The sequence below is a fragment of the Syngnathus floridae genome, chromosome 9 (assembly GCF_059516105.1).
Source record: "Syngnathus floridae isolate MCC-2025c chromosome 9, RoL_Sflo_1.0, whole genome shotgun sequence".
Classification (NCBI taxonomy): Eukaryota; Metazoa; Chordata; class Actinopteri; order Syngnathiformes; family Syngnathidae; genus Syngnathus; species Syngnathus floridae.
In genome coordinates, this window is record NC_142421.1 from 1,015,665 (window position 1) to 1,040,472 (window position 24,808).

The 24,808-nt window shown below is 41.1% G+C and overlaps 1 protein-coding gene across 2 annotated transcripts; it reads right to left on the minus strand.

Annotated features, from left to right (window-relative positions):
• Positions 1 to 1,050: 1,050 nt before the first annotated feature.
• gabrzb (gamma-aminobutyric acid type A receptor subunit zeta, b) lies at positions 1,051 to 23,214 on the minus strand. Of its 2 annotated transcripts, none has more exons than XM_088385289.1 (10): positions 22,858 to 23,214; positions 18,602 to 18,694; positions 10,757 to 10,869; positions 9,985 to 10,052; positions 8,492 to 8,709; positions 7,155 to 7,237; positions 5,373 to 5,510; positions 5,001 to 5,153; positions 4,369 to 4,559; positions 1,051 to 4,173 (listed from the first exon to the last, which is right to left on the minus strand). In XM_088385289.1, exons 2-10 carry the CDS (start codon positions 18,652 to 18,654, stop codon positions 3,808 to 3,810), a joined length of 1,383 nt encoding a protein of 460 aa, XP_088241415.1. In that variant the 5' UTR covers positions 18,655 to 18,694; positions 22,858 to 23,214; the 3' UTR covers positions 1,051 to 3,807. The 2 variants fall into 2 exon arrangements, with proteins under 2 accessions (XP_088241415.1, XP_088241416.1); XM_088385290.1 differs by lacking the exon at positions 22,858 to 23,214 and adding an exon at positions 19,009 to 19,741.
• Positions 23,215 to 24,808: the final 1,594 nt, after the last annotated feature.

Consider the following 24,808-nt stretch of genomic DNA (forward strand, 5'->3'; position numbering starts at 1 on the left):
GAGTGGTTAACGCCATTGGCTTCAATCAAATGAAAATATTTGTATTGAGAGTTCATCCTAAAATGAATTGTTCTTGCAGAAATTCTGCCGTCGTTGCAGTGCTCCCGTGGACTCATTTTCAAGTCAGTTGCTAAGAAACACCACACCGTTGCACAGAGACAATTCTTGAGTCATATCAAATCAATGATTTTCAAACGGGTCCAAACAAGTTTTCCCTCATGGCTACAAAGATCTTTAGATCTTTTCGTTCACTCTCGTTCACTGAAAACATTCGTTCTTTTGAACCCATCGTTCACTCACGAGCCAACACTACACTGCAGTAGTGATACACACACGCACACGCACACGCACACGCACACACACACACACACACACACACACACACACACACACACACACACACACACACACACACACACACACACACACACACACACACACATGTTGGAACGCGGCCCCGAGGACTAGAGCTTGACACCTGTGACCTTTGACCATGATATTTCCCTCATAAAGTGGCCTGTTATTAGGTACACTTGAAAAGGGCGGTGTACCTAATGGAGTGTCCGTGTGATTCCCTCGTTAAGTGCACCTGCGGGAAAACTTTTAGCTCCTGCGGAACGTGAAAGTAACCAAAAACTTTTCACGCAGCTGCGCTTAACGAGGGAATCACATGGACACTCCATTAGGTACACCGCCATTTTCAAGTGTACCTAATAAAGTGGCCACTTTATTATCCTGGAAAACATGTTGGAACGCGGTCCCGAGGACTAGAGCTTGACACCTGTGACCTTTGACCATGACATTTCCCTCATAAAGTGGCCTGTTATTAGGTACACTTGAAAAGGGCGGTGTACCTAATGGAGTGTCCAAATGACGTCACACATCAAACAGCCCCCAAAAATAAAAACAAGGAATAAAACACCAGACAATATGTATATATATATGTGATTTACATTGTTATATGAGTTGGTGTTCAATATTTTATTCCTTAGTCTAAAACCTTTTTTCAAAAACTGTCACTTTCATTTGCAAAAGAAATACAATTTAAAGTATATTTTGTATTTATTTTATTCAATTATTCTACTCTCCATACATATACAGGAATAGAACTTGACGTCTTTTGTTGTAATATAACTGATTTTAATATGGAAGCTGGTGTAACACTTAACAGATTTTTGTTGGTGGTGTGCCTCGAGTCAACCGCGGCACACTGGTTGAGAAACACTGGCTTAGAGCAGTACGTGCTTCTCAACCTCTTTTCTGCATTTCTGTTAAAATCAGTCAAAGGTTAATGAATTCATGAGTTGTCAAAGCATTAAGTGACACAGTATGGGTTGAACCATCCTGGTATGAGGGCAAATTGGGCTTTTAAGATGATGAAATTGAAATCAAGCCTACTGAATGAACTTATATGTTCCTGTGATATTAACATCCATGTCTTCCATCCACACAAACTATTTTATTGCTCTCATCTATTTCTTTACAGTAAACATGCACAATGGCGGAATGTATTTACAAACGATACAGCGGAACAATATCGAGATCATTGTCGAGCGACAGTAAAAATACAATTTACACCAAGACGTCCGAGGTTGGTCGTCAACATCACCGTGAGGTATTATTTGACAAGTTCTAGAACATGAAAGGGAAACGGGTTAGTCCAGCTCTGACAAGTGTGTCCATTTTGATTTGTGCTCCATCGTCATCCCCTGGCATTTTTCGTCTTTGAGAGGTCCTTGAAACCAAGTGAATGAGTTGCAGTTATGGAGCCATGCTAAAAAAACAACAAAAAAAACAACAACACTTATCTAACCTTCTGTCATTTTTATTATGACAAAGCAAAGAATCCTCTGTAGTTTCTCTTCTGTCACTTTGGCTCGATATATAAGAATTAATTCCCCATCCTTTTCACGAGATAACTGTCCATTGTAAGAGAAAGGTGCCGTATAGTATATTGTTAAATGATTCGTGTGAATCATTTTAATCTCTCAGCGCTTGCCTGCTTCCACAGGACACAGCTCAGTCCAATATTGGAACACTTCTGAGGGTGAAGATGACAAAAGAACCCAGAAGAGCTGACAGGTTGTTTTTTTTCATCCATTTTTTTTCACCATTATATCTAACCCAAGTGAACCAAGCAAAGTAGATGAAAGTATATAAATAAAGTTATAGGTTCTGATAGGCATGCACGGAGAACAAAAGTTAGAACTGAAATTGTTACAGTTATCATCAGAGAAGGAGGGCAGACCCCGTCCGTCCAATTAAAAGAGTAAAACAATGCAGCTGAAACAGTTTCTCAAGGCAATGCATTCAGTTGGATGCAAAGTTTATGATTTGAAGAAACTTGCAACTCATCCCAGTAGTGAGAGCATGTTACAGCAGTACTGAACACAACAACAACATCAACAACAAATGAACATGCAGCTTTGTCCTGTTGTCACTGCAGACTAACAGCATGCCGCTACCGTATTCACATTTGAAAATGCACTTTGAAATCTGATTATAATCTTTGGTTTAAATAATCAGCCACCAAAAATGCTGCTTCCTCAGCAAAAGACTGTATAAACAGATTGTACGTCAAGTCAAGGTTGTGCTATGTCATTCAAACACTCAGCCAAATCAAATTCAGCTACAATAAATTTGAGCTGAACGTTTTGCTGAAATGTCCTTGTCCTTGATTAAGCAAATGTTACGATGTTGCATCTGTTCTATTTTGTCTTTCTACTTTTCCTAAACCTCGACCTTTTGTTTTTTTCTCGACTGGTGGCCGTAAGCATGCCTCAGTCGTTAGAGGAGCCGGGACTCTTTCATTGAATTACCGTAAAAATCGGAAAATACGTCATGTTGAGTATTTCTATGCTTCAGTGTACAGCAGCCTCCTAAATTGCCCAGGGCATTCCATAGGAACTTGCTTTGTGGGTAATGACAAGCTATTCAAACAAGAAATAACAAGTTGGACTGAACCAAAACCGAAAGTCATTCCAGCCCGAACTTATGCCAACAACTGATAATATTAAAGTCAGACAAGCAGCCATGGATAGTTACTGGAGCTGATAAGGAAATGTAGACATCTTCATTTGGTCTGTCTTTATTCCAGCGTGAAACAAATGGTCTGCTGTCTAAGGAAGATAGAACGGTTTCCTCTCCAGTATACCAAAACGTTTTTCTTTAAACGAGGTTGAGTCATGTGAATTATGAACGACGCAGTCTACTGATTTGGTCGTGATGCCAACTATTAATAGCAAACGAACCAAATGATGTCTTCATCTCCTGTCTTTCAGGTAGTATTGAGATTTGTGTGTACTAAAGACGAATAAATAAAGACATTTAGTGCTATTTGCTGGAAGTGAATTTTCTCCCATACTGTGCACGTTTTTAAAACACATCTGCTTTCTTTTTATTTCTGCCACCGTCCATCCGTTTGGCCTAGTTTTATTCAAGACGTGAACCTTCAGGCAGAAAAGTATCCGAAAATATTATCGGGAAAAAGCGAACTGTCCTTTCAGCCTTTCATAGCACCGCGGGACATCAAATCAAAAATTGCAGCGCCGTCTTCTATGAATTCGCCAACAACCAACTTATTTCACATCAAGCTTTTCTGCGTATCGGACCTCACTTGTCAGCATTAAGTAGGCAAAAAGAGAGGTGTTGAATTAAAACACTTTTGTTCTGCTCAGAAAAAAACATTCTTGTATCATTATCTTCATTATTATGTTGCTGCTTAGAAATAGAGTAAAATCTCACCTCAGAACCACACCTAAGTCACACTTATTGTACGGACAGTCAAATCAACATCCTGTCGAACGACTAAAAGTACAAATAATACGTCCAGTAAAGAAGATTAACGAGAACAAATGAGAGGGGGAAAGTGACTCTTGAATAGTTGTCTATGTAGTGTGGATTTTCTATGTGACAACAGCTTATGAAACTGAGAAGTTTACGAAGGGTGGACAGAACCACGAGACAGCGGTTGGGGGGTTCTGGAGGGGAAGCCTCAGGCTTGGGCTCGCTGCCTGTCGGGCTGGATGGGTCGACCGCCAGCTCGGTGGAGGCGGGAGCGGCTGCGGGACCTGCGTCGGGTTCCTTGCGTCTCTTGGTCCTGTCAGAGTGGCTGGAGATGGTGGTGACGATGCCGTTCATGTCGTCGTCAAAGTTATGCATTTGGTGGCCGTACTGTGGAGCAAATGTTAAATGACAATGTTAGCTGCGCACGGAACCAGAATATTTTGGAGTTGACCTCCTCTGAGGTTTTGAATAAATAATAGATACCATTTTTTTAAAATCCAGAGGAAAGAATCCAAAAACATTTTCCAGTCAGTGAGCAAAATGATCCAACAGCAGGACAGAATGATAAAAGGAGGATCTCACCATGAGCATGTGCGAGTCACTGTAAGTGAGGGTGCAGAAATGAGCCACAGCATACTCGATGAGGGCTCCAAAGATAAAGCTGAAGCAGATTCCTAAGTACACATCAATGGCCTTGATGAAACAGTTGGCGTTGGGGAGCGACGTGCGAGCTCCCATCATCAGAGTGGTCATTGTCAGGACTGTTGTCACTCCTGGCACGGAACACATACGCAGTGCACATTCTTTTTCATTTTTCATTTAAAACAGGGTCATCAAAATTTGAAGAGGATTTTCCGGGAAAGCGGCCATTAAAGCTAGCTCCGTAAGCTCAATTACAAAGTACGGTGATGATGAGATTGTCCCTAATCTAGGCTGTGAATAAAGATTTGTAAGAATAAAACAAACAATTAATTACAAATTCAAAAAAACCTTGTTTACCATCCGAATGTTTTAACTGCTATGGAAACAGATTTTGTTTCACGCCACTGTTAAATAATGTTTGTTTGCATTGTGTAAAAGGCAAGGTGACACTGTACATCATTTGAAGAGAAAGTTACATTCATCTATGCTTATAATTGAAAAAGGGTGTACTTTCTTCATCCATAATTCAAGCTCGGGATCTGAAAGCTTCGCTCTTTGCGACCGCTACGTACCGATACAAATTCGAGCTGGGACAGAGGACAGGGAAATCCAGAAGGAGACCCAAGAGAGGACCACCAACAGGCTTGATGGAACGTATGTCTCCAGGATGAAGTACAGGATGCTCCTCTTTAGCTCAAAGTGGAAGACCAGCTTGGGGTAGTGACCTTTCAGACAAAACCATCGAGAAGCTCAAATGTTAAATGTAGCCTATAGACAAAAACGTTTTGGCAAGTCATGTGCATGAAATGAAATGTACGGGCCGAAATAAGCACGCAAACAAACAAAACAAAATTAAGTAGCATCAAATAAATAGCAACAAACACTTTGTATACGTAATCATTTCTTTCCTGTTAGGATCTTTCAAGTTTTGCCGTTATTCTCACCAGTTTCATAGATAGCCTCTGACACAGAAGTGTAGTGGTCTTCCACCGTATACTGAGCAAGTTGAAGAGTGTCTAGGCCACTGACAGACTCATTTCCTCTGGTCCAGTAGAACATGACATCATTGATATTGTAACCCCCTATGGAACAAGAAACGGATGAAAGTGAAACTTTCTTTTCCAGGAACATTTCACAAAATGCATTGGACAAGAGATACGGCACTCAAAATTAATGACTTCCTTTAAACAGAAATAAGCACACTAGGATATTGTCATGCTCTTCTGCTCAAGTGGATGTGCACTTTCTGCATCAAGCTATTCTCCTCATGTCACACAGGAAAGCTACTATTAATACAAGACAGAATGTCACGAAAGCAAAATGCACCACTACCGAGGAAACCTTAGTGAATTAACTGTGCTGCACACACCATTAGGTTATTAAAGGATTACAAGATCGACTTGGCATAAAATCCCTTTTATACAAGAGCACAAGGAATGTAAAACTCCAGCACGTGTTAGCCTTGAGGGGGATACAACATTCAAATCATTCTGCTTTCATCACAACACCTGAAATGGATACATTGGGGAAGAACATCACACAAAGCTTTGAAATATCGTCAGCCACAGTGCAAATGGAATATTTTCACAGTAATAAAGTTCAAGACCGATAAGAATTGTTTACAGAAACGCAAAAATATGTCATTGTCAAGAACCTCATTGGTGTGCTTCACACATTTTTCACTAGAGGGTGCAAGAGATGGGGGAAAAAGAAAGACTCAGTGCTATAATGTTTTTCTAGTTCACTTTTTTAATGACTCGCCATCCCTCCATGTATTATTGAATGTATTATTGATACTCTAAATAATTGAGGAGAGAAGCCCCACATACTAAGAGCAAAAGTTCAAGATCTATTTCCCTGAGCATTATTGAAGAACTCTACTGTACAATGGATGTGCCTGAAATTTCAAATACCTTACAAGTCAGGATCGAATGGTTACCAAATGTAACCATCATATCTGACGTATCTGTTCAAACATTGCTACTAAATATTTTACCACAGAATGCTCCGCCGCCGCCGCCGCAGCGCTGTACTCTGCTGTCAAGTGATTTTTTGCATAATTTGAGAAGAAATTAATCTTTGACTACATCTTCACACTGGGAGATATGCAAAACAGAGGAGAATTAGGGCAAAAGAAAGTGAGAGGGAGATGTCAGAGGAGAATTAGGGCAAAAGAAAGTGAGAGGGAGATATCAGTAAAGAGAGCCAGAAGATCAAAGTGAAACTTCAAGCAAAAGTGAAAGACAGTGGCAAAGGTGCAGGCAGATATTTAGCTGGGAATTATTGAGACAGCGGAGGAGGGAGCCATCATCCTTTCCGCGCCAACCTCGGGATGTCGTTGTGTCAGTTAAGGGGGATTGCAGCCCCTTCATTTTGGCATGATGGCTTGTTTGGCTTTTGGCAGGGACCAGAATGGGCTAAGCCTCCATGGCTGACTGTCATTTAAAAGACAGCAGATCAGCAATGACAGCGGATCACCGAGGGTGGCAAAAAGAGCACAGGGGATTGTTTGTTTCTCAAATCATGGTCTTTTCATAACATGATTTCGCGACAAAGATGCTCCTGCCGCCTTCCCCATACATATAAAATGATTTGTGGGAGAGGGAAAAGAAAAAAAGACACATTTGACCACGGGGTCGTCAACCTTTTTGAAATTTAGCGAGAGCTAATTCTCTTCTTGTGAAACACTTGGTGAACTTGGCGAAAGAGAAAGATGAGGTTCTTACAGCTCTCCAGTTGTAGTGTGCAGGTTTGCTTGTCCATGGGATACTTGGTCAAATCCATGTTACAGGCCACAGTGGTGGTAATTCTGCGGGACATAAAGGTAGCAATTCATTTGAGAATACCAGAGGGCAATTTGATTGTTTTTTTCAATCCATTCAGATACACAGACACACTCTGCTTTTTTTCATTTGTGTTTGCAGTCTTTTTGGAGAGGATTGGTGGGCGGAGTCTCCTGTGTTTAATGACGTCATTAAATTGCTCACTTGTGTCTTTTGACTTTGGCCGTAATGCCACAAGTCGGACCAACAAGCTGATGCCACCATCAAACACGCATAACGTGAGAACATGAAAAGTGATGCAAGATCAAGTATATATTTGAAGTGCTGTTATATCATGATTTTTATGTGAAGGCGTACGCATTGCACAGCATGCAGCAATAATGACTGCAATCAAGAAGCAAGTGTGTAGATACATACGGTCCTTCATGGAGATTCTTGATTAGTTTTGTGTTATTGCCTTTTGGGCTCGGCACAAATCCTTAAACCGTGATGCAATTAATAGCTGTTCATTCTGGTCCCAGTTAAATTGCCCAAATCATCCTTAACGTTAATGGATATTGAAATCATGATTTGTGAAAATCCCCTTGACATTGCTTCATGAAATCTCTCCTCTCAACCACTTGACTGTATATACATCTCAGTGCTTTCTCATGTTGTCCCTTAGGCGAGCACTGAAACATTTACGAAAGCCTCACATTTCTCATTTCTTACCATCTCCTTTTTCAGCCCCGATTCCTCCCGGTAGTCATCCCTCTTCTGATGGTGTTTTTAGTCTAGTTTCACTCTGACTAGCCAAGCTCTCCAAACACCATCTCACTTAACATTTTGGTCTCAGTGGACCAAGGACATTTAGAGCACTCATTGCAAATGAAGTCCATTAAAAAATAAAGAAAAATAACAATGCACATGTTGGCAACACAACAAACTCCTCACAGTAGTATGCCATCCATAGAGATGTGGTCCTGCAGACTGAATTGAGTGGTACTACCCAATTCAATTTTACCACAACAAGATCTTGGCATTCATTTCTTCTCTGTTAGTTGCAAAACTGCCGTTAACAAGAGTCGAGAGGTATCCCGTCTGAATTTTTCTCTCTTTTGCCACTCGACAAATCACCGTGCTTCGATCCATTGGTAGCAGTATTGACTCCCTGTTCTGCGATTATGTAGTCAAGCCATATGCCAAATTCTTCTCCATCCTCCTGATGACATTTCATTATTTAGTAAAGCAGAGAACACACCCGACAACCAATAAACTGGCAGTTGCGTTCATGATCTGACCTCAGCGCATAAAGGACGGTCCCATTTGGAAAGATGCGAATCAGTCTGTTCTCCACAGTGATGTCATGAAGAAAAGACTTCTTGGAGTCCACGATGAAAGTGTCAGGGACCCAGAGGAGCTCCACAAGCCGTCCGTCAAGGCTCAGGCTCTTGTTGCCTTCAAACACCAATCGCTCGTCCGTCCAGCGCTGCCGAAGGAATATGGTGGCTGTGTAGTCCTACGAGATTGAGGTCAAAAGTTTAGAACAAAGCTAATGGACTATTTAACTGGCCATGTCCAAAATATGCTGACAGATAAGCAATGATTTCGCTAACTATGACATTCCTGTGTAGTTAGAGGGCATTTTTGTTTTTTTGCACCGTTGGATATTGGTGGCATCACGTCCCTGAGCCGCTTATACGCCTAAAGCAATTGAAATGCGGCACATTACATCAAGTCAGCAAGTTAGCGTCTACGTTTGAGAGAACACAGCGGGGTGTGTGCGTCGGGAATGGTGTGTCGCTGTGCGTGTGGCCATACTGCAAGTCTTGTTCTTTTGATAGGCGTTAATGACCTTGGAGCTTCCGACCGCGTTTGATCATTGTCCATCAAAGGTGTGCTGCTAACGTGAGTAAGCAAGAGCAAATGCTCAGGTAATTGTTTTCCATTCATCAGTGAAACGGGATCATTTGCGTGGCTTCTGAAGGGCTTGACAGCAGGCAGGACAGCAAAGCCGACGAGGTGTGACACATTGTCACATTTACTCTATTAATTGAAGGCCATGATGAGTCACTTTCGTTTTTAAAGGTCAGATACACAGTGGCAACACTTACAGAACACAGATGAATTGCGTTACCGACATCTGGACGACGATTGATATTCCCATTGGACGATTCGTGGAAACGTGCGTACGGCCACAAAGGTTTAAAGTAAGCGCGTGCAATGAGATCATAAAGATAATAAATTCCCTGGAAAAAAATGGCCTTCAGAGAAATATTTGCTTTACTGCGTTAGTATAGATGAGTGCTGTATGTATCTGTATCTTGCCTGCGCTATATAGAGCTTCCATTGAAGTACACATCTGCTGTATTGATTTGATCAAGTTGTTGACTGTGGTTTGCGCCTATATTGGCCATTCAAAGATACTGAACATTGGCAGAAATTGAATCACAAAGCAAGCCAAAGTTGCTTAGTGCAATGTAAGAAGTGTGGAATGCTTCGGAGACCGAAACATCTGTTTCATGTGTGGGTGGCTGATCTTGGAGGATTTCCCAAGTCGTGGACTGGCATGCTCTGTGTTTGTGACATTTGTTGGATGTACGCCTGAGAATGAATCTTGGAAGGACTTATAACAAACAGGAGTTGGACTAAGTTAGTTCTGTCCTGGGTGGACATCACACCGGTTCTTAGAACAGATACGATAACTTAATTTTTTGTGACATTCTGTTGCAGAAAAAAGTTCACATTTGGAGTTGCCTTTTCTTGACCAGGCAGAAAAAAAAACCACCCTTACCATATTGATCTCTGAAATGGTGTCAATACTAGCAATGTCCAAGCTCATACCAACAGTCACAGGACCATCTAGAAAAAAAGAGAAGAAGTAAATAATAGATGCAATATGTCCAGGGGGATTGTGGGATTGCACAGTAGGTCATGTCATCAAGAGTTCAATCATGCATTGTGTTGAATAGTCAAGTGGTGATCAGGGAACGCTCATAAGCCCTAATATTTAATGGCATCATCAACTATGCTTTGTTAACACTCACATGCCAATTAGAAACATCTTTGCTCTAATGTGTTTCTTCATTATTCCTTGTTATAATCAAGTTTAATGAGGCTCTTACAGAAAAAAATAACAAAGGGCTAACAGCCAAAATTTGATACGAATGCGGACTAATAGCTATGCTGATGAAGAATCATTTTAGTAACTATTCCTGTCAATCATACGTATAATACTGCACATTTTCATCCATCTCCACCATGATGACTTAAGTCACCTTTTCTCTTGGGCACAGCAAAAAGCAAACTGTTTTTTTGTAGCCTTCTTCAGATTTTGCCCTTGCTACAAGCATACTGATACACTTGAAGCAAACTCATTTCATTTGTTGAGTGTATTTGAGTCTTTGACTAAAATGACATTGAATTAAAGGATGATTGCCAACTATTTTTGACTGTGCCCCACAAATAGTATTTTTGAGATGACAAATCGCGGACGGAATCAGTATACAGTAGGCTCATCCTCGCTGTCAAAAGGTCAGTGCTGCATGTGGATGCAATTTCCTTACTGTCAAAGAAAGGCCTCAGGTACTTGTTATAGCCTTTCATCAGCTTTTGAATGGTTGGAGGCAAAATTTCACCTTCTTTCATTTCTGCATTGAGCATGGAGCTTTCGAGCAACCTGAGGAGGATGAAAAGAAGGCAAACTGTGAGAAAAGAAAATCTGCACACACTCACATATTTACCAGGTAAATTCCCTGATACTGTGGAGTATCCATTTCGTTCTGGTGAAACACTTGCTGAGGCAGGCATGAAATTGAGAGAAATGGGATTTTCCATTCAAAATAAACATGCAGCTTACATGAAAGGTTGTTTAATTATATTGGAGTCACTTATCATATTTTATGCTATCCGCACTTGCTTGCATTTTAATTGGTGGCGTTCAATATATTTTGCTACGCGCGCTATCCCGAAAGGCTCATTGGGAGTGTGGGAAGACAATTATATAGCTTGTACGTAATTGTGATATGATTCGTTCCACTTACCCGATCTTTCGCTTAATTGTGTGTTTGTATAGAAACTGGGAACTGGAGAATAGAGAAGCTCTTACGGGCACATATAACACTGGAGGAGAAGAGACAGAACTGGTTCTTCCTCCTCATTCCCATCGCTCACTATTCCACAACGGCAAAATTTGTCACAGCAAAAATAGGATGGCACCAGCGTAAAAAATACACTGTTGAGAATTGGAGACAAGCCTCCTTGGAGAGCGCACACATTATTCTGTGGGGGACTTCCTCTATTTGACAATAGCACACAGTTGAGGAAGCCTCAACATGAGCTTTGTCTTTTTCACGTAGGTAGGTGGATCTAACAAGGATGAGAAGAAAACCAGATCCAAACTAAAACCTCTTGTCGATGTTGTTGAGCTGCTGTGCTATGTTTTCGCTTTCTTTATTGTAAACAAGGCAAACAATGTTACGCAGAGGTGTACTTGGAACAAATGTATAGACAAATAACACTATTTACTGTATAGTTGGGGTGTTTGGGTGCAACAAATGTTCTTCTCCCTAGAGGTGAATCATTGAGAAGCACCGCTTTAATGCAACAAATTAAATATAGTGCATAGAAAGAAAATTGGAATATAAATGCAGTAGTGCAGTGTAGTAGTTGAAAATTAAATGAACTACAGAGAGCAAACGATATGTCTTTTTTTCCCTGAACCGAGTCATTTTACATCTGTGGCACCATGCTAATGATGTTTCACGAGTCTACTGTGAGCAGTAACATTTTATATGCTAAGCTTTGCTGCACAAACCTTGTCGGGTGAGTCAGAAAGCCACTGTTAATAGGGCTCCAGATTTGCAATACAGCATATCAAAGCCATGGATAAATCCTTAATTAACAGCAGATACCTTTTAACGACGCATAACCACTCAGTTATGGATAAAAGCAATTTGCGTCATTTAGATTTGGAAAATCATAAGATGCAATAAACAACACATACAGAGCTTATGAAAATCTGCCTGGTGCTTGTCCTACTTGTACAAGCCCCATGTGGCATCCACGTGGAACTGGTGCTGAAGCTGACAAGCATCCTCACAAATGAAAGTGAAGTTCAGCTTTCAGAGCACCTGACTGTGTCAAATAAGTGGAGACAGCTGGTAAGTTGCTCCCAGCACCCTGTTGCTACGCTGCACCAAGTCTCACTCACATGGCTTGCAGCCTGTTGTTTCAGTCGGCAACAGTCTTGGATGCCAAAGCCATGTTAGTGATGCCGGTGACAGCGCTCTGCCTCTGGCCCACCCAATTATCATTCACAATTATGCTCGCCAAGTGCATGGGTGGATTCTTTGTCCAAACACACGCACACAGACAGATAGACAGATTTTTAATTTATTTGATCTATTTTAGTGGATAAATATAAAGAAAAGAGCGTGCATCAAACCCTCTGAATCATTGTACAAATCATTTCATTGCACACATTTTCATGATTTGCATCATTTTTATCATCGCAGCTATAGGTGCCATTTTTCTATCCCATTTGAATTCTATTTTTGAACTGCATTTGAAAGCAAAGTCTTCAGAGAGCACATTTTCCCAGGGTGGAATCTGCCAGACCTGACACACCTGCCCACTGGGCTGCCTATCAAGAATAATAAGATGACACACTGAGTGCCCACAACAGAGCTCAGGGGGCTGATGCCATGCAGACAACAATCCTTACTTAAGACTCAGCCTAAAAGAAAGAAAGGAAGAAAACGGCCCTTTGTGTAATATATGCATCTACAATAGCAGCTCATCACAGAGCCTATGAGTACGACTGCTCAACATGATCAAAACTACACATTCCGTACAACCTCACTCACTAGCTGTGAGAACAGATGGTGCTAAATATGTCCAATGCTAGCTGGGGAAAAGATACCGCAGACATGTCAGCATTGCTGTACATAACATACTGTTATGTAAAGGGGATTTTGTCGAGCTTCAACATTTTTCAGAATATTCTTGAGAGTCATCGTAAGGAACAATTGTTGCAAAGTAAGTTAGGAAACACTCAGGCAGAAGCAGCAGCAGCACCCCTGCGATTGTGTACAGGACAAATGGTATGGAAAACGGATTGATTCTTTTCTGTGTGACTCGTCGGTGCCGATCAATAAGAAGGAAACACAAATAATGGCAGCGCCGTGAATCAAGTAGCTACCGATCAATGTGCAAAAACACACACAAGGACAAAATAGAGAAAAGCACATTAATGGGCTGCTCACCACTTTCTCCTGAAGAACAATTCATTAACGTATTTATTTTGATTGCTACATACTAAATGAGATCAATAGATGAGCTGAACAAGATCTCAATATAATTGGAGTATTATCTAAATCACTTGAAGAATGTATTTCCTCCTTGAAGGTCCTTGACCTCTACTGCCACGTGCAGAATGTGACAGTCGAAGCTGGAGTAACTTGCGACCACTGAACGGCCTTCAGCTCTCTATACATTCAGGGCCCTGAAGGCAATACTAAGATGACCGTGGCTACATCTTGAAAGCTACGTTGTATGAATCACTTCAGACATAGCTACTATACAGAGGTGCCTTGGAATGAAGGTCTCACACCCTGTGGCAGAATTTGCCTTTTCAGATACGGTTTCATGACATAACCTCTGGAAAGACCCCCCCCCACACACACACACACACGCACACACTCATCTTTCCCAATCTTCATTCAATTCAAAGGAAGCATCAGTCCAGGCGGCTCTCGCGCATTTCATAACACATTAATTTAGATGAACATAGCCTCCCCTGCAGTGAACTGAGTAATGCTCTCCATGGATTTCCTCCTCCCCTCCCCGTCTTTCCTTTCATGCGTCCTCCCACTCAGCAATACGCACGAGTCGGAGCGGCTTCCCACACTTCCTTCATTGATTCATGTCATTATCTCACTCCAGCATCCAAAGCATGGCTTTTGTTGTACACAAATCCCATGTGCATATTGCACAGGGAGTGATTTCTTCTTCTTTTTTTTTTTTTTTTTAAATGCATTCTGAAGCATTTCAGTGCTGGCAGGGATACCGTTCCGGCAAAGTTTGTTGTTACTCCCAAAACTCTGACTCACAAGGGATTCACTAATACATTTTCATGGGATTTTTTTAACACTAGATTTATTAAACCCGCAAGTCATATTACCATAATGTATGCATTTTCTTCCATACTTGTAAATGAATTAAAAACACGGCTGTAAGACCTGCTTGTTTAATTAAAATGAGTTATTGATCTAAAATGTCCTTAAATTATTTATTTTAGAACAATAGCACATTTTTAAAAATAGATTTATTTCTCGACGAAGCCATTGAATTTCTTTCTGGTGTCGACATGTCATGCATCAAAAAAGGGTAGCGCTGCTTTGTCTATTTGGATGGAGTACTATTTGAATACGCTTACCACATTTTACTACTCTACAAGAGGCGTCTTATTTCCCAAGTGTTGAACAATGAGGCTTTGAATGTGATGCAGGTAATTTATGAATTTTAACTCACCAGCTTCAAGATGCCAATAAACAAAATCTCATCACAGTGGACAATGAAAGTTGCTTCACTGGCCATTCGTGGTTGGAGTGTGCACGCGTGGGAGTTTTATATACTTAGATAGTATCAAGGTGCAACTGAGAGCAAAACGACAGTGGCATAAATATAGCCATGTGTGCAGCGTGAGGCCCCTCGCTCTATCTGTTGTTGTTTGTATAGCGGCTCCCGCCATTGTTAACAAAAGATGACAGGCGTCCCCAGGGGACAGCATTAATGGCTCCCTGCATCTCCCTAACACTTAACTGCTTCCCAAAGCTGCTGCTGCTGCCGCTGCTGCCGCTGCTGTATAAGATCATTGGAGAATTTGTCTCATGTGATAACAAGAGAGACTGCGAAGGATTCGGGACTAGAACCAAAGTTCATGAACTTGTTCATAATTTGAACAAAGTTCATGAATTCTTTCATAATTAAATTGAGCACATTTTTGCTTTGTGAGCGTTTTTTGTGAATGCGCTCATTCTGGGGCTAATGAACGGTTTTGAATGGCAGTTCATGTTTTGTATAAAAATGGAAAAAATATTAAACTGCGCCCTGTTTTTTCTTACTAACGTGCATCCAGTCGTGCTTTAATGCGGGACTGCTCGATAACCTCATTTAATCTGACAAAACACTTTGAAATTGAGGAGTGTGAAAGTGCATATTTCTGTGGGGACAGTAAAATCGAGTGTCATTTTGATGCAATGCACCTTCACTAAGGAAAATGGCCAGTCGCATATGACTTTCTTCGTAATTAAACACATTATGTTTTGATGAGTGTAATTCATTGTGTCTGCTATGGCATATTATAAGGAGTACTGGAGCCAGAAATTGCCTTTTGTGTCAGATCTTTATAGATCCAAACTCCTGCTCACCTTTTAACGTCGTTAAAAAAAGACACTGGTCTGAGAGTACGCCACTGTGTGATCAATTGCTGTTGGCATAGTCTCCTGACTGGCCTCCATTCTGGTGCTTTGCTGGCTGGCTGGCTGGCTGGCTGGCTGGCTGGCTGGCTGTCCATTCTGATCCTGTCCATAGTATATAATACAATATTGCTGTTTGCCTCTTTCATTGTATTTTATGAAAACAGCTCCTATTGTGGTAAAGGGCCGCCAACTGACCATCCCTGGGATATTCCATTACCTTTCAGAGCACCACTTCTATGCTGCTGTATCCTCAACACCTGCTGAGGCACCAAGCCGGAATAGCAGGACTTCTGAAATGTGAACTGAATGTAAACTGGTTTGAAGCTCAAAGATTGAAATGCTGCCACCCGTGCAAGAACTTGCTGAACTTCCTCAAAGCTTTCCATCAACTGGTTTGCTTTTGCGCTGACCAGATCACTTGTATTTCATTCCTAATGGCCCAAATAATGCTCTAGGACATTGCCTTTGGTCAGCCATCTTTGCGCGTGAGCAAATCAGCAAACTCTGCACTGACCTCCGATTGTAGCAAGCCATGGCGCAATGCGGATGATATTCTCAAGTCTCGTCATGATTGCCATGATTTCAGAGAGAATTTCTCCAAGGGCGGAATACTGACTCATGCAGTGGTAAGAAATCAGGTGAGGGTGGAGAACGTTCTGGCACTGAACCACTTATGCCTCAGCTTAGCGTTCTGTAACTGGAGCTCCTTCAATGGCAATTGACAGCACTTTTTTCAAATCTAGTCTTTTAAATTCAGCAGGATTGCGTTGAAAATGTCTTCACGCCATCTTCAACCAACTCTCTTTTTGACACTGTGCATTATCAAAGGCATCAGTGGACTTGCATCCACAGCTCGGAAATGCATTTTTAATTCCATGAAAACTCTATCAGTGTTTAATATTTATGGGCAGTGGATTTAGGCATTTCGCTAAAATGAAATATCTTATGTTAAGGATCTGCGTACGCTGTGACTAAACTAACAACTGTAACAAAGCAAAACAGGATGCAGTAGGGAGCATCCTTAGCAAAGCTATCTCTGGCAGCAATTGTATTAATTATGCATTTACCTCAAACTAAGCTTGTATCACAGTATCATTGAGCTCCAGGGTGCAATTAATGCTACAACTCTAAAAAACTGCTGCTTTGGCCAAGATAATCAGTTCCATGAAAATACTTCGTAGTGTCAATTTTAATTAATTAATATGGGCCTTAGATCTTATTTAAGCTTTTAATAGCTGGATCGTGTCGAAAATGTTCTTTACTAAAGAAGCAATAGCACCGCAGGCCTTCAAATGGATTACGTTATACCATGGCGCGCCTTCATTTCCATTTTTATTTTTTTATTTTGTTAGCAATCTTTCAGGCTCCTCTGCCGTGAAGAAAACCAAATCCACATCCAGAATATTCTCTACCTATACTAGTTCATTCAGCAAACGAGAACACAAAGAACCCTGTGGTTTGAAGCTTTTAATATAATGGAATAGAGAAACCAAGACTAATCACTTTGGAAGATTAAAATAACTCCCAACAGAGGGAAGATATTCTTCCAGATAGGGAGGGGACCGACAATTAAGACTGATGAATATGCCAAAGAGGATTCGTTCTGCATTGCATCAGCAATAAATAGAATCGGCAAACCATAGATCCATCCCTCCATCCATCCATCCATAGATACGTAAGTCGCCGTGTGTTTGTAAAATGCTTGTAGATACATTTGTATTCCACTGCTAGATGGAAACGTATCATTCCTAATAGCACTAAAGCTGCCCAGCCTCTTGATCCCAAGACCAAATTGGGTTGCTGATGAATTGCATAGTACTGTCCATTAGGTCTCCAGGGTCTTTAGATCAAACAATGACTTCAACTGTAAAAAGGTACGGCCTCAAAGAAAAGTCATTTAAAATGAACTGTTTCAAAAGGTCAAAATTATTAAAATGGGGCTACTGACAGAACAATTGATTTTGGAATCTTTAGGTGCTCTTGGATGAGCTCCAAGTGAACATTCAATGATGTTTTCCTAAGAAGTGACAAATGTGGCGCAAAATATCTCATCAGCCCCATGAGACCCGTGCTGCTATCTAATCAGGTGTGCTCAACAGCATCATGAAAGCGTTAATGGAATTTTAATGTTCACGCTCTGAAAACTGCAGCTGATTGTCAATGTGGAGGGAGCCTTCACACACAAATGATATGCTCTCCTCTTCTCGCCATTAGTGTCACAGACTCAAATCTGACGTGCACTTATTGGGTTAGTATATTTTTATGCCCAGTGCAGGTAGAGCACAAGGCGCCTTCTTATTGTGCACATGGCTAGCGTTTTATTTCTTTTACAATCAGAAATGGCCATTTGCCCCGTTGTGAGTGTGAAAACAGTGGACTTGCGTCCCAGACAATGAAAGCAACTCCTCTTGTTTCCAATAAGTCTTTGACATTTCGGAAGGAGAAAGGGAATCGCTGGAACCCATGCAGAAGATTGAAGCTAGCAAAGTATGATTAGTAGGAACTGCAAGTTGACCAAGATCAGAATATACGTAGGTTGATAATAATTATAATGGGTTGACATTTATAAATTAAATATGACATCCACCTCACATCTATAAATTAAATATGACATCCACCTCACATCTCCATAGTGCTCAGAATCAAATTCACCAGAATCACCTGTGGCAAAACTTAGACCTGCTTCCAGGTATTCTAAAGTTTAGTCGATTTTTGACCACCAAATTGAGGTCAGATGCACCAGGAACATGTAAAAAAAAATGCCCTCAGGTCCACAGCATGACGTTGCTTGACAAACTCTCAAACAAATGGGCACGGAAATCAAGATGCAGCACTTATAATGCCCTAGGGCACATGCAACTAAATACGGCCCATTGTCTTTCAAGCTAAGATCCCCAAATTCCAGCGATTGTATTCCTTCTTTTGTACCTGCTAATGAGGAGCACAGAGAACAGGTTCCCCGCAGATACAAATGGACCCATGGCTGCAGAGGAAGCGAAGAGGCTGACTGGAGTCTGGGATCTGGAATAAAAAAAACACACACAACAGATAATTGCATGAAAGTTACCATGACGCAAGACTTGATAGATTGTGTTGCCTTTAAAATGAATAGCCTTTTCCGCATCGAAAAAATAAAATGATGCAAGAAAGCGTTTGTGCTTCACAACACACTTGAAGATCCCACAGCTACTTCAAAACAAATTCAGATGCCAGGCATCACAGACAGCCTTGCCAATTGCTCAAAATACTGTCAAATATAGTCATTTAGCAGCACTTGTGAAAGAAGGGAATGGCCTCTGGCTGGCTGATGACCTCAAAAAGCCTCATGACTGTACCTTACACAGCAGTGAGAGACGATGGTGACATGCCCTTGAGATATTCTCTATACAGCATAATGACATCTTGTTAATGACTTTTCCTTGTGAAGACTGTGCGCTTCAAAGCCACAGCTAGATACTTGGTTGAAAAGCAAAAATGAGCAGCACAGTTTCCACCAAAGTGGGGCTCTTTGTTTTTGTCATCTCTCAGAAGTCGAAGATGAAAGTCATCAGAAAGACTTCTGAGACTTGCACGTTCACTGCTCGAACGGAATGCAAATTCATTGACACGCTACTTCATGTTGAATGTAGGCCGACGCAGGTTACATGGACTACTATTAAACAAACAAACATTTACGCAAAAAACAAGGTAGAGTCTTCAAAGAACAATACGTGCAATAACTCGAGCAAGAGCTCTCTCTGTTCTGTTGTGTAAAGCAGTCACTTCAAAAGTGTCTCTCTTTTTTCAAAACTCAATTTCTCAAACGTCGACTTTAACTTGGAAAAACAATGATCGATATTAGTGCCTGTTTTCCGACACGTTACAGACCAAACTATGAATTGAACCATAATTAATTTTTGGTTGCATTTTCTGCCCGAGCAGTGACAGAGTGACCACGTGCAACACGGATCTTTATCGAGTTGGAAAGCTGAATAAGAGGGAGCAACACGGGCAGGAGAACGGAATTAAGAGGACAGGCAAGCGACAGGTAGCATACAGGTATCAGACAGACAGGTAGCAAGACAGACTAATGGCTTTGCAAGGTTTAAGTAACAGAGTCAATGAGCCAGCAGCAGGTGTCGAAATGAGCAGCAGGTGCGGGCAACTAAAACAGGACGGGAGGGGCAGGACCAGAGAAAGAGAACTGTCCAAGGTTCTGATCCGTGCCAGGCGTGGCTGAGAATAATTGACGGAAGGAGGTGACACCAATTTGAAAAAAGGGATGGATTTTTTTCAAGCAACACAACCGTTGAAAAGGAATTAATTATTAAAATATGATATATTTCCTTGAAGTGTGTGAGGTATGTGCCCAACTGTGAGCGAGTTTTCCCAGAGTTGCATCGCAGTGGCTGCAAAAATCAATGTGGCGGAGGCTCAATTCCCCTCACTGTAAATAGTCAAATAGTGTGGGAGAGAGTGACATTAACTTTGGAGAAACCTTTATAAAGCCTGACACATAGTTTCAAATCGATATTTGGCAATACAAAATTAATTAGCCGCCTTGACTCAAAGATGAGAATGATACAAATATGCATTTGTTCTAATTTCACACCATGAGCACAAATACAATGAAGTCTATAACAAGCTGTATTTAATAAAATAATAACAATGAAAGACCTCATCAGAATAATAAATCCGTCCATTTTCTATGCTGCTAGTCTAGGGTACAAATTGATAAATAACCTTTTCACATTCATATTCATGGTCCAGTCATATTGTTTGAAGTTCAAGCATGGCAGATATGGCTTAACTGTTACATTTAATGTGACCCCGATAGTTTGAAAACAATCTAGCAACTGTGATGGTCGCCATGGGAACATGTTATCCGTGCCAAACGACAAACCCGCATCTGCTCATTTTCAAGTATGCTGGTGTTTTAAGAGTGGGAGTCTTCCAAAATGAGGCATATCATCTGTGGGCATTTTGATTTAAAGCAGATTTGAAAAGGGCATAAAGAAATGTAAAAATATATGTCAGGCAGAATTGAGTCATTCATATTCCTTTGTCATAGATTTATATATATGAGTCACATCTGGCCTCAAAATATGATACATCACTCAGTTACTGTCATTTGCAAGTTCCAAATGAATCCCCGAGTGGGTGTGTTAAATGGATCTGAGTACAAATGATGAAATAATGGCTGTGCTTCACCAGTTTGGGATTCGACTGATGCACGCCACAATTAGTCTGGCAACCAACAACCAAAGACGCAGACGATGAGAAACAAGACTAGCTGGTCTAATGAAGACAGAATTTCATGCAGGCATGATTCACCACTTGGTCTATAGTGGAGTGCCAGAGTCAAATCCTATAGGACATATGTGCAACATGATGTGTGTGTAGCAGCAATCCCACAAAGACTGAATTAAACCGGGTTTTTTTTTTACCCTCTTTGCATTTGCTTCCAACTACTGACAAAGGATGATGCATTGCACTCACCCTTAATCAAAAGGGACTTTTTATTTATTTTTTTAAAGCTTCTCAGCATCCCTACATCTAAGCTCTGGACACATTTCTTTGACACGTAATCCTTGAAAACGAAAGCCCCCCCAGGGAGACCTTTTTCTCTGAAGAAGAATCTGGACACTTTGACATTGTTGAATTGGACAATACCAGACGGATTTATACCCCTTGTGATGCATGCAGCTCGACTTCAAACAAACCTGCAGTGTCCGACATGATGATTTCACTGCATGCAAGTGTCTGAAAGTGAATGCTATATATGGCCTCTGCCTGATGACATCACTAACGTGCTTGTTGTGATTCGGAGTTCCCAATTCATCATTTTACAAGTTTAGGTCGAGACGACGGTCAACAGGCAGGTTAGGGGGTAATCTCGATTATAATCTAGATAGCAACTATGTCTTGAAGTAAAGAAATGAATTGGCAGATAAAATAGATTAACAGCCAACAAGCACTCACTCACTCACTCACACATGATGTTTATGCTACAAGTGGATGCTTTGGGCAGTAATTTGAAATCAAATGAAAAGGAGAGATTATTTATTTCTATTGTTTTGCCTTTACTGTGATACGTCTTGGTCTTTTCTTGGTCTTAGTGGCTTCTCTTGTCAGGCAATTATCGTCTTGATAGTGTGCTCTTTGATCAGATCAATACATTGTAAACTTATTTTTCATTCCTGTCAACAATGTGTTAATTTGTTCCAAGTGCCATCCCTCCATCTAAAAGAAGGAAACACAACAGCACTTGCAGCTCTGGAGTAGTGATGATAACACTTTCATTTGCCACACAACTCTATTTATGTAAATCACATTCCTCTACCCTCCAGTGGCGGTTTGTAATGGTTGGCCTGCATTGTGAGATGTGAACGCTGGCAGCTGGCACTTTAGAACCAAAAACTCCACCAATTAAGTATGCTTTGCAATCTGGCTTTGTTCCAAAGATGAAAGGCAATAGGAGCGTTAGACTACAAATACTTTGTGAAATTAGAGGAGACCTTAGAGAAGCGCAATATAATGCTTTCACAGGATATTAGTGATTTTCAGCATTATTGCTTTGCATTTTGTCATTACAGCCGAATTTCCATACATTATCTTATGTATCATTGAACCTACTGACAGTATAGATCAACAAATCAATTTGTTTGTATTCTTGTTCAAATAACAATTTATTTCAGAGTACTACTGTATGGCAGCGATTGCAGCATTGAGCACATTGAGGCTTCATCCCTGCCTGACCTTCAACTTGTGTTAAAGGTTGCTTAAATCTAACCCTATCCCAGATGGAACATTTTATTTCTCCTGAGTCCAAAGCCAAAGAAATCAATAAACGATGAAGAAACACGAGATTAAATAAAAAACCCTCCGTCTTCATTCACATTTGACACCAAGAAATTTGCATATACGAGAGCGAAATAATTCAACCAATTAAAGCTGAGGCATACGCTCCTGATTACAGACGACTATTTCACTATAAATGAAGTTTTAAAAATCGCTCGCATCCTTCAAAGTTGCTTATGCTCAGCAGACTTCTGATGCCTACCGATGCGCATCAGCGCGCTGAAGAGAAAAGCGGCGCACGAAAATAGAATGAAGAAAAATAATGCCACCGAAAAGAGAGGAGAAAAGATTAGGCTCAAGAAGTTATAGCACCAATTTTACGCGGGGTAAAAGAGGAAATGTACCTGAAAGTGCCCGTCGATGCGATGTCACACGTTAGCGCATCCTTGATGATTGACCTGTGCCATCCGCAATGGCAGAGATTCCCTTCTTGTCTGCGTCCTTGCAGTTATAGTTCGACACCTGCCGCTCACGTGAAGAGGACAGAAGAACCGCTTGTGCTCACTCAGCACATTGCCATATCACTAATGGGCTGGCTGACTGGCTGGCTGGTTGGCTGGACGTGCTTCTGCGCAATGACGCACACGGCGCATGCCAGCAGATGTGGAGTCGACTTCCCAAAAAATGAAATCTCAAATCTGATTCGTTGACGACCACTGTACGTTGTCCTTCCTTGCTGCGCTCTGTGGGTTGGAAAAAAAAAATGAAAAGAAGAAAAAGAAAAGAAACACACGCATGTCCTGATCAAATGACAAGAAATAATATTCGTTCCATGCACTCACAAGGGTTCCCATCAGCTAAATGAACTCTAATTGTAGCCTGAATGAAATGGGTATCGGCAGCCAACATGCACGCCGTGTCGTCTATTTTGGTTCTTTGAAGAAATCAAGTGACAGTAATCCTGTCAGTGCAAATTTAACGCTTGGAAAGAGCACCTGCAGGCTATTATGCTTTCTAATCGACCACGTTGGGAACAGTCTGCTTTCAGGAAAAAAAAAAAAAAATCAGCAAAATATTCCAAGACTCAGGATGAGGTTTAACATTCTTCCTGCAACCTCACCTTGTTTTCTTCCAAGATGCACCTAGAAGACATCAACATGTCCAGAGGGGGGATGGAGGTCACTCACACTCATGCAGCTGTGCTGTTCCTATGTTAGCTCAAGTGCGCTGGCTACAATTGTTGAAGCTCAGTTGATAAGGCAGGAATAGTGCCAAAGTGCCACCATTCATGTGGGGGAGCGTTTGCTTGCCCCTTTGTTGGCCAACTGCCTGCTCACGAGCAGGATGTTGAATAAGCTTCCACCTTCAGGGAAGCTGCTCTGTAGCTGACCTCTGACCTGTCACTGAATTGTGAAGGGGTGGGGGTGGGGGGATTATGTAAGGAAAATAGAATAATGCCATATGTAGGCCTACTACATTTGCTTGTGAATCAAAGATATGAACAAGGTGTAGCAAAAGTTGATTTGAAAAGGAGTGCTGGGATTATGTAATATAAATATTTATTTCACCCCTCTGCAACTCTTCACTCATTTGCATTCAAGTTGCCTTGAGGTACAGAGACTTGCAAAAGGTCGAGTGTGTGCACACGGGCCGCACGTAACATGCAGATTTATCGTTTTTATTTTTAATTTGGTAGGCACTTTACAGTCATCATCACTCTTACATAGCAATATTTTTCTTTGTGTGTTCATTCCTAATAAACTTTCACTTCCATTATATTATAAAAACTCAAAGGTGTTGAGAAGACATTTTTTGTGAAGAGTGAATTTTTATGTCACCTCCTTGACCTTCGCCTTTGTTTATGACATTAACACATGACATTTTTATAATGCCAAATAGTTAACATTTGCTTCAAAGAAAACAGAAAAAAAGGTCAACAGCACCACCGAAGAAGAGCGACCACTCGTTTGTTACTACAAATACTTCAACACAACAAAATCCCTATGTCGATTTTAGTATTCATTTTCATTTTAGGCATCAGTCAGATGTTCATATGAGAGTTAAGGATATGCCGTTTGTCTGCGTTCCCTTGCCATGCCTTGCCAAATGAATTGGAGCAGGCTTCCAAAATTGCTACATGGCAAAACATTTCTCTTCTCGTCTACAATTCAGTGCCATCTTGAGAAGCCTTACCACCGTCACACTCCCTCGATGCCCAGTCCAATTGACATCACTAAGTTTCTGGACACTGGGTATAAAAGTTTTTGGTCAACATGTAATCTTACTTTTAAATTTCATTCAGCTTTGTTTGGCTGAGGTTACCAACCAACAATGCTGCATATATTAAACTTCTAC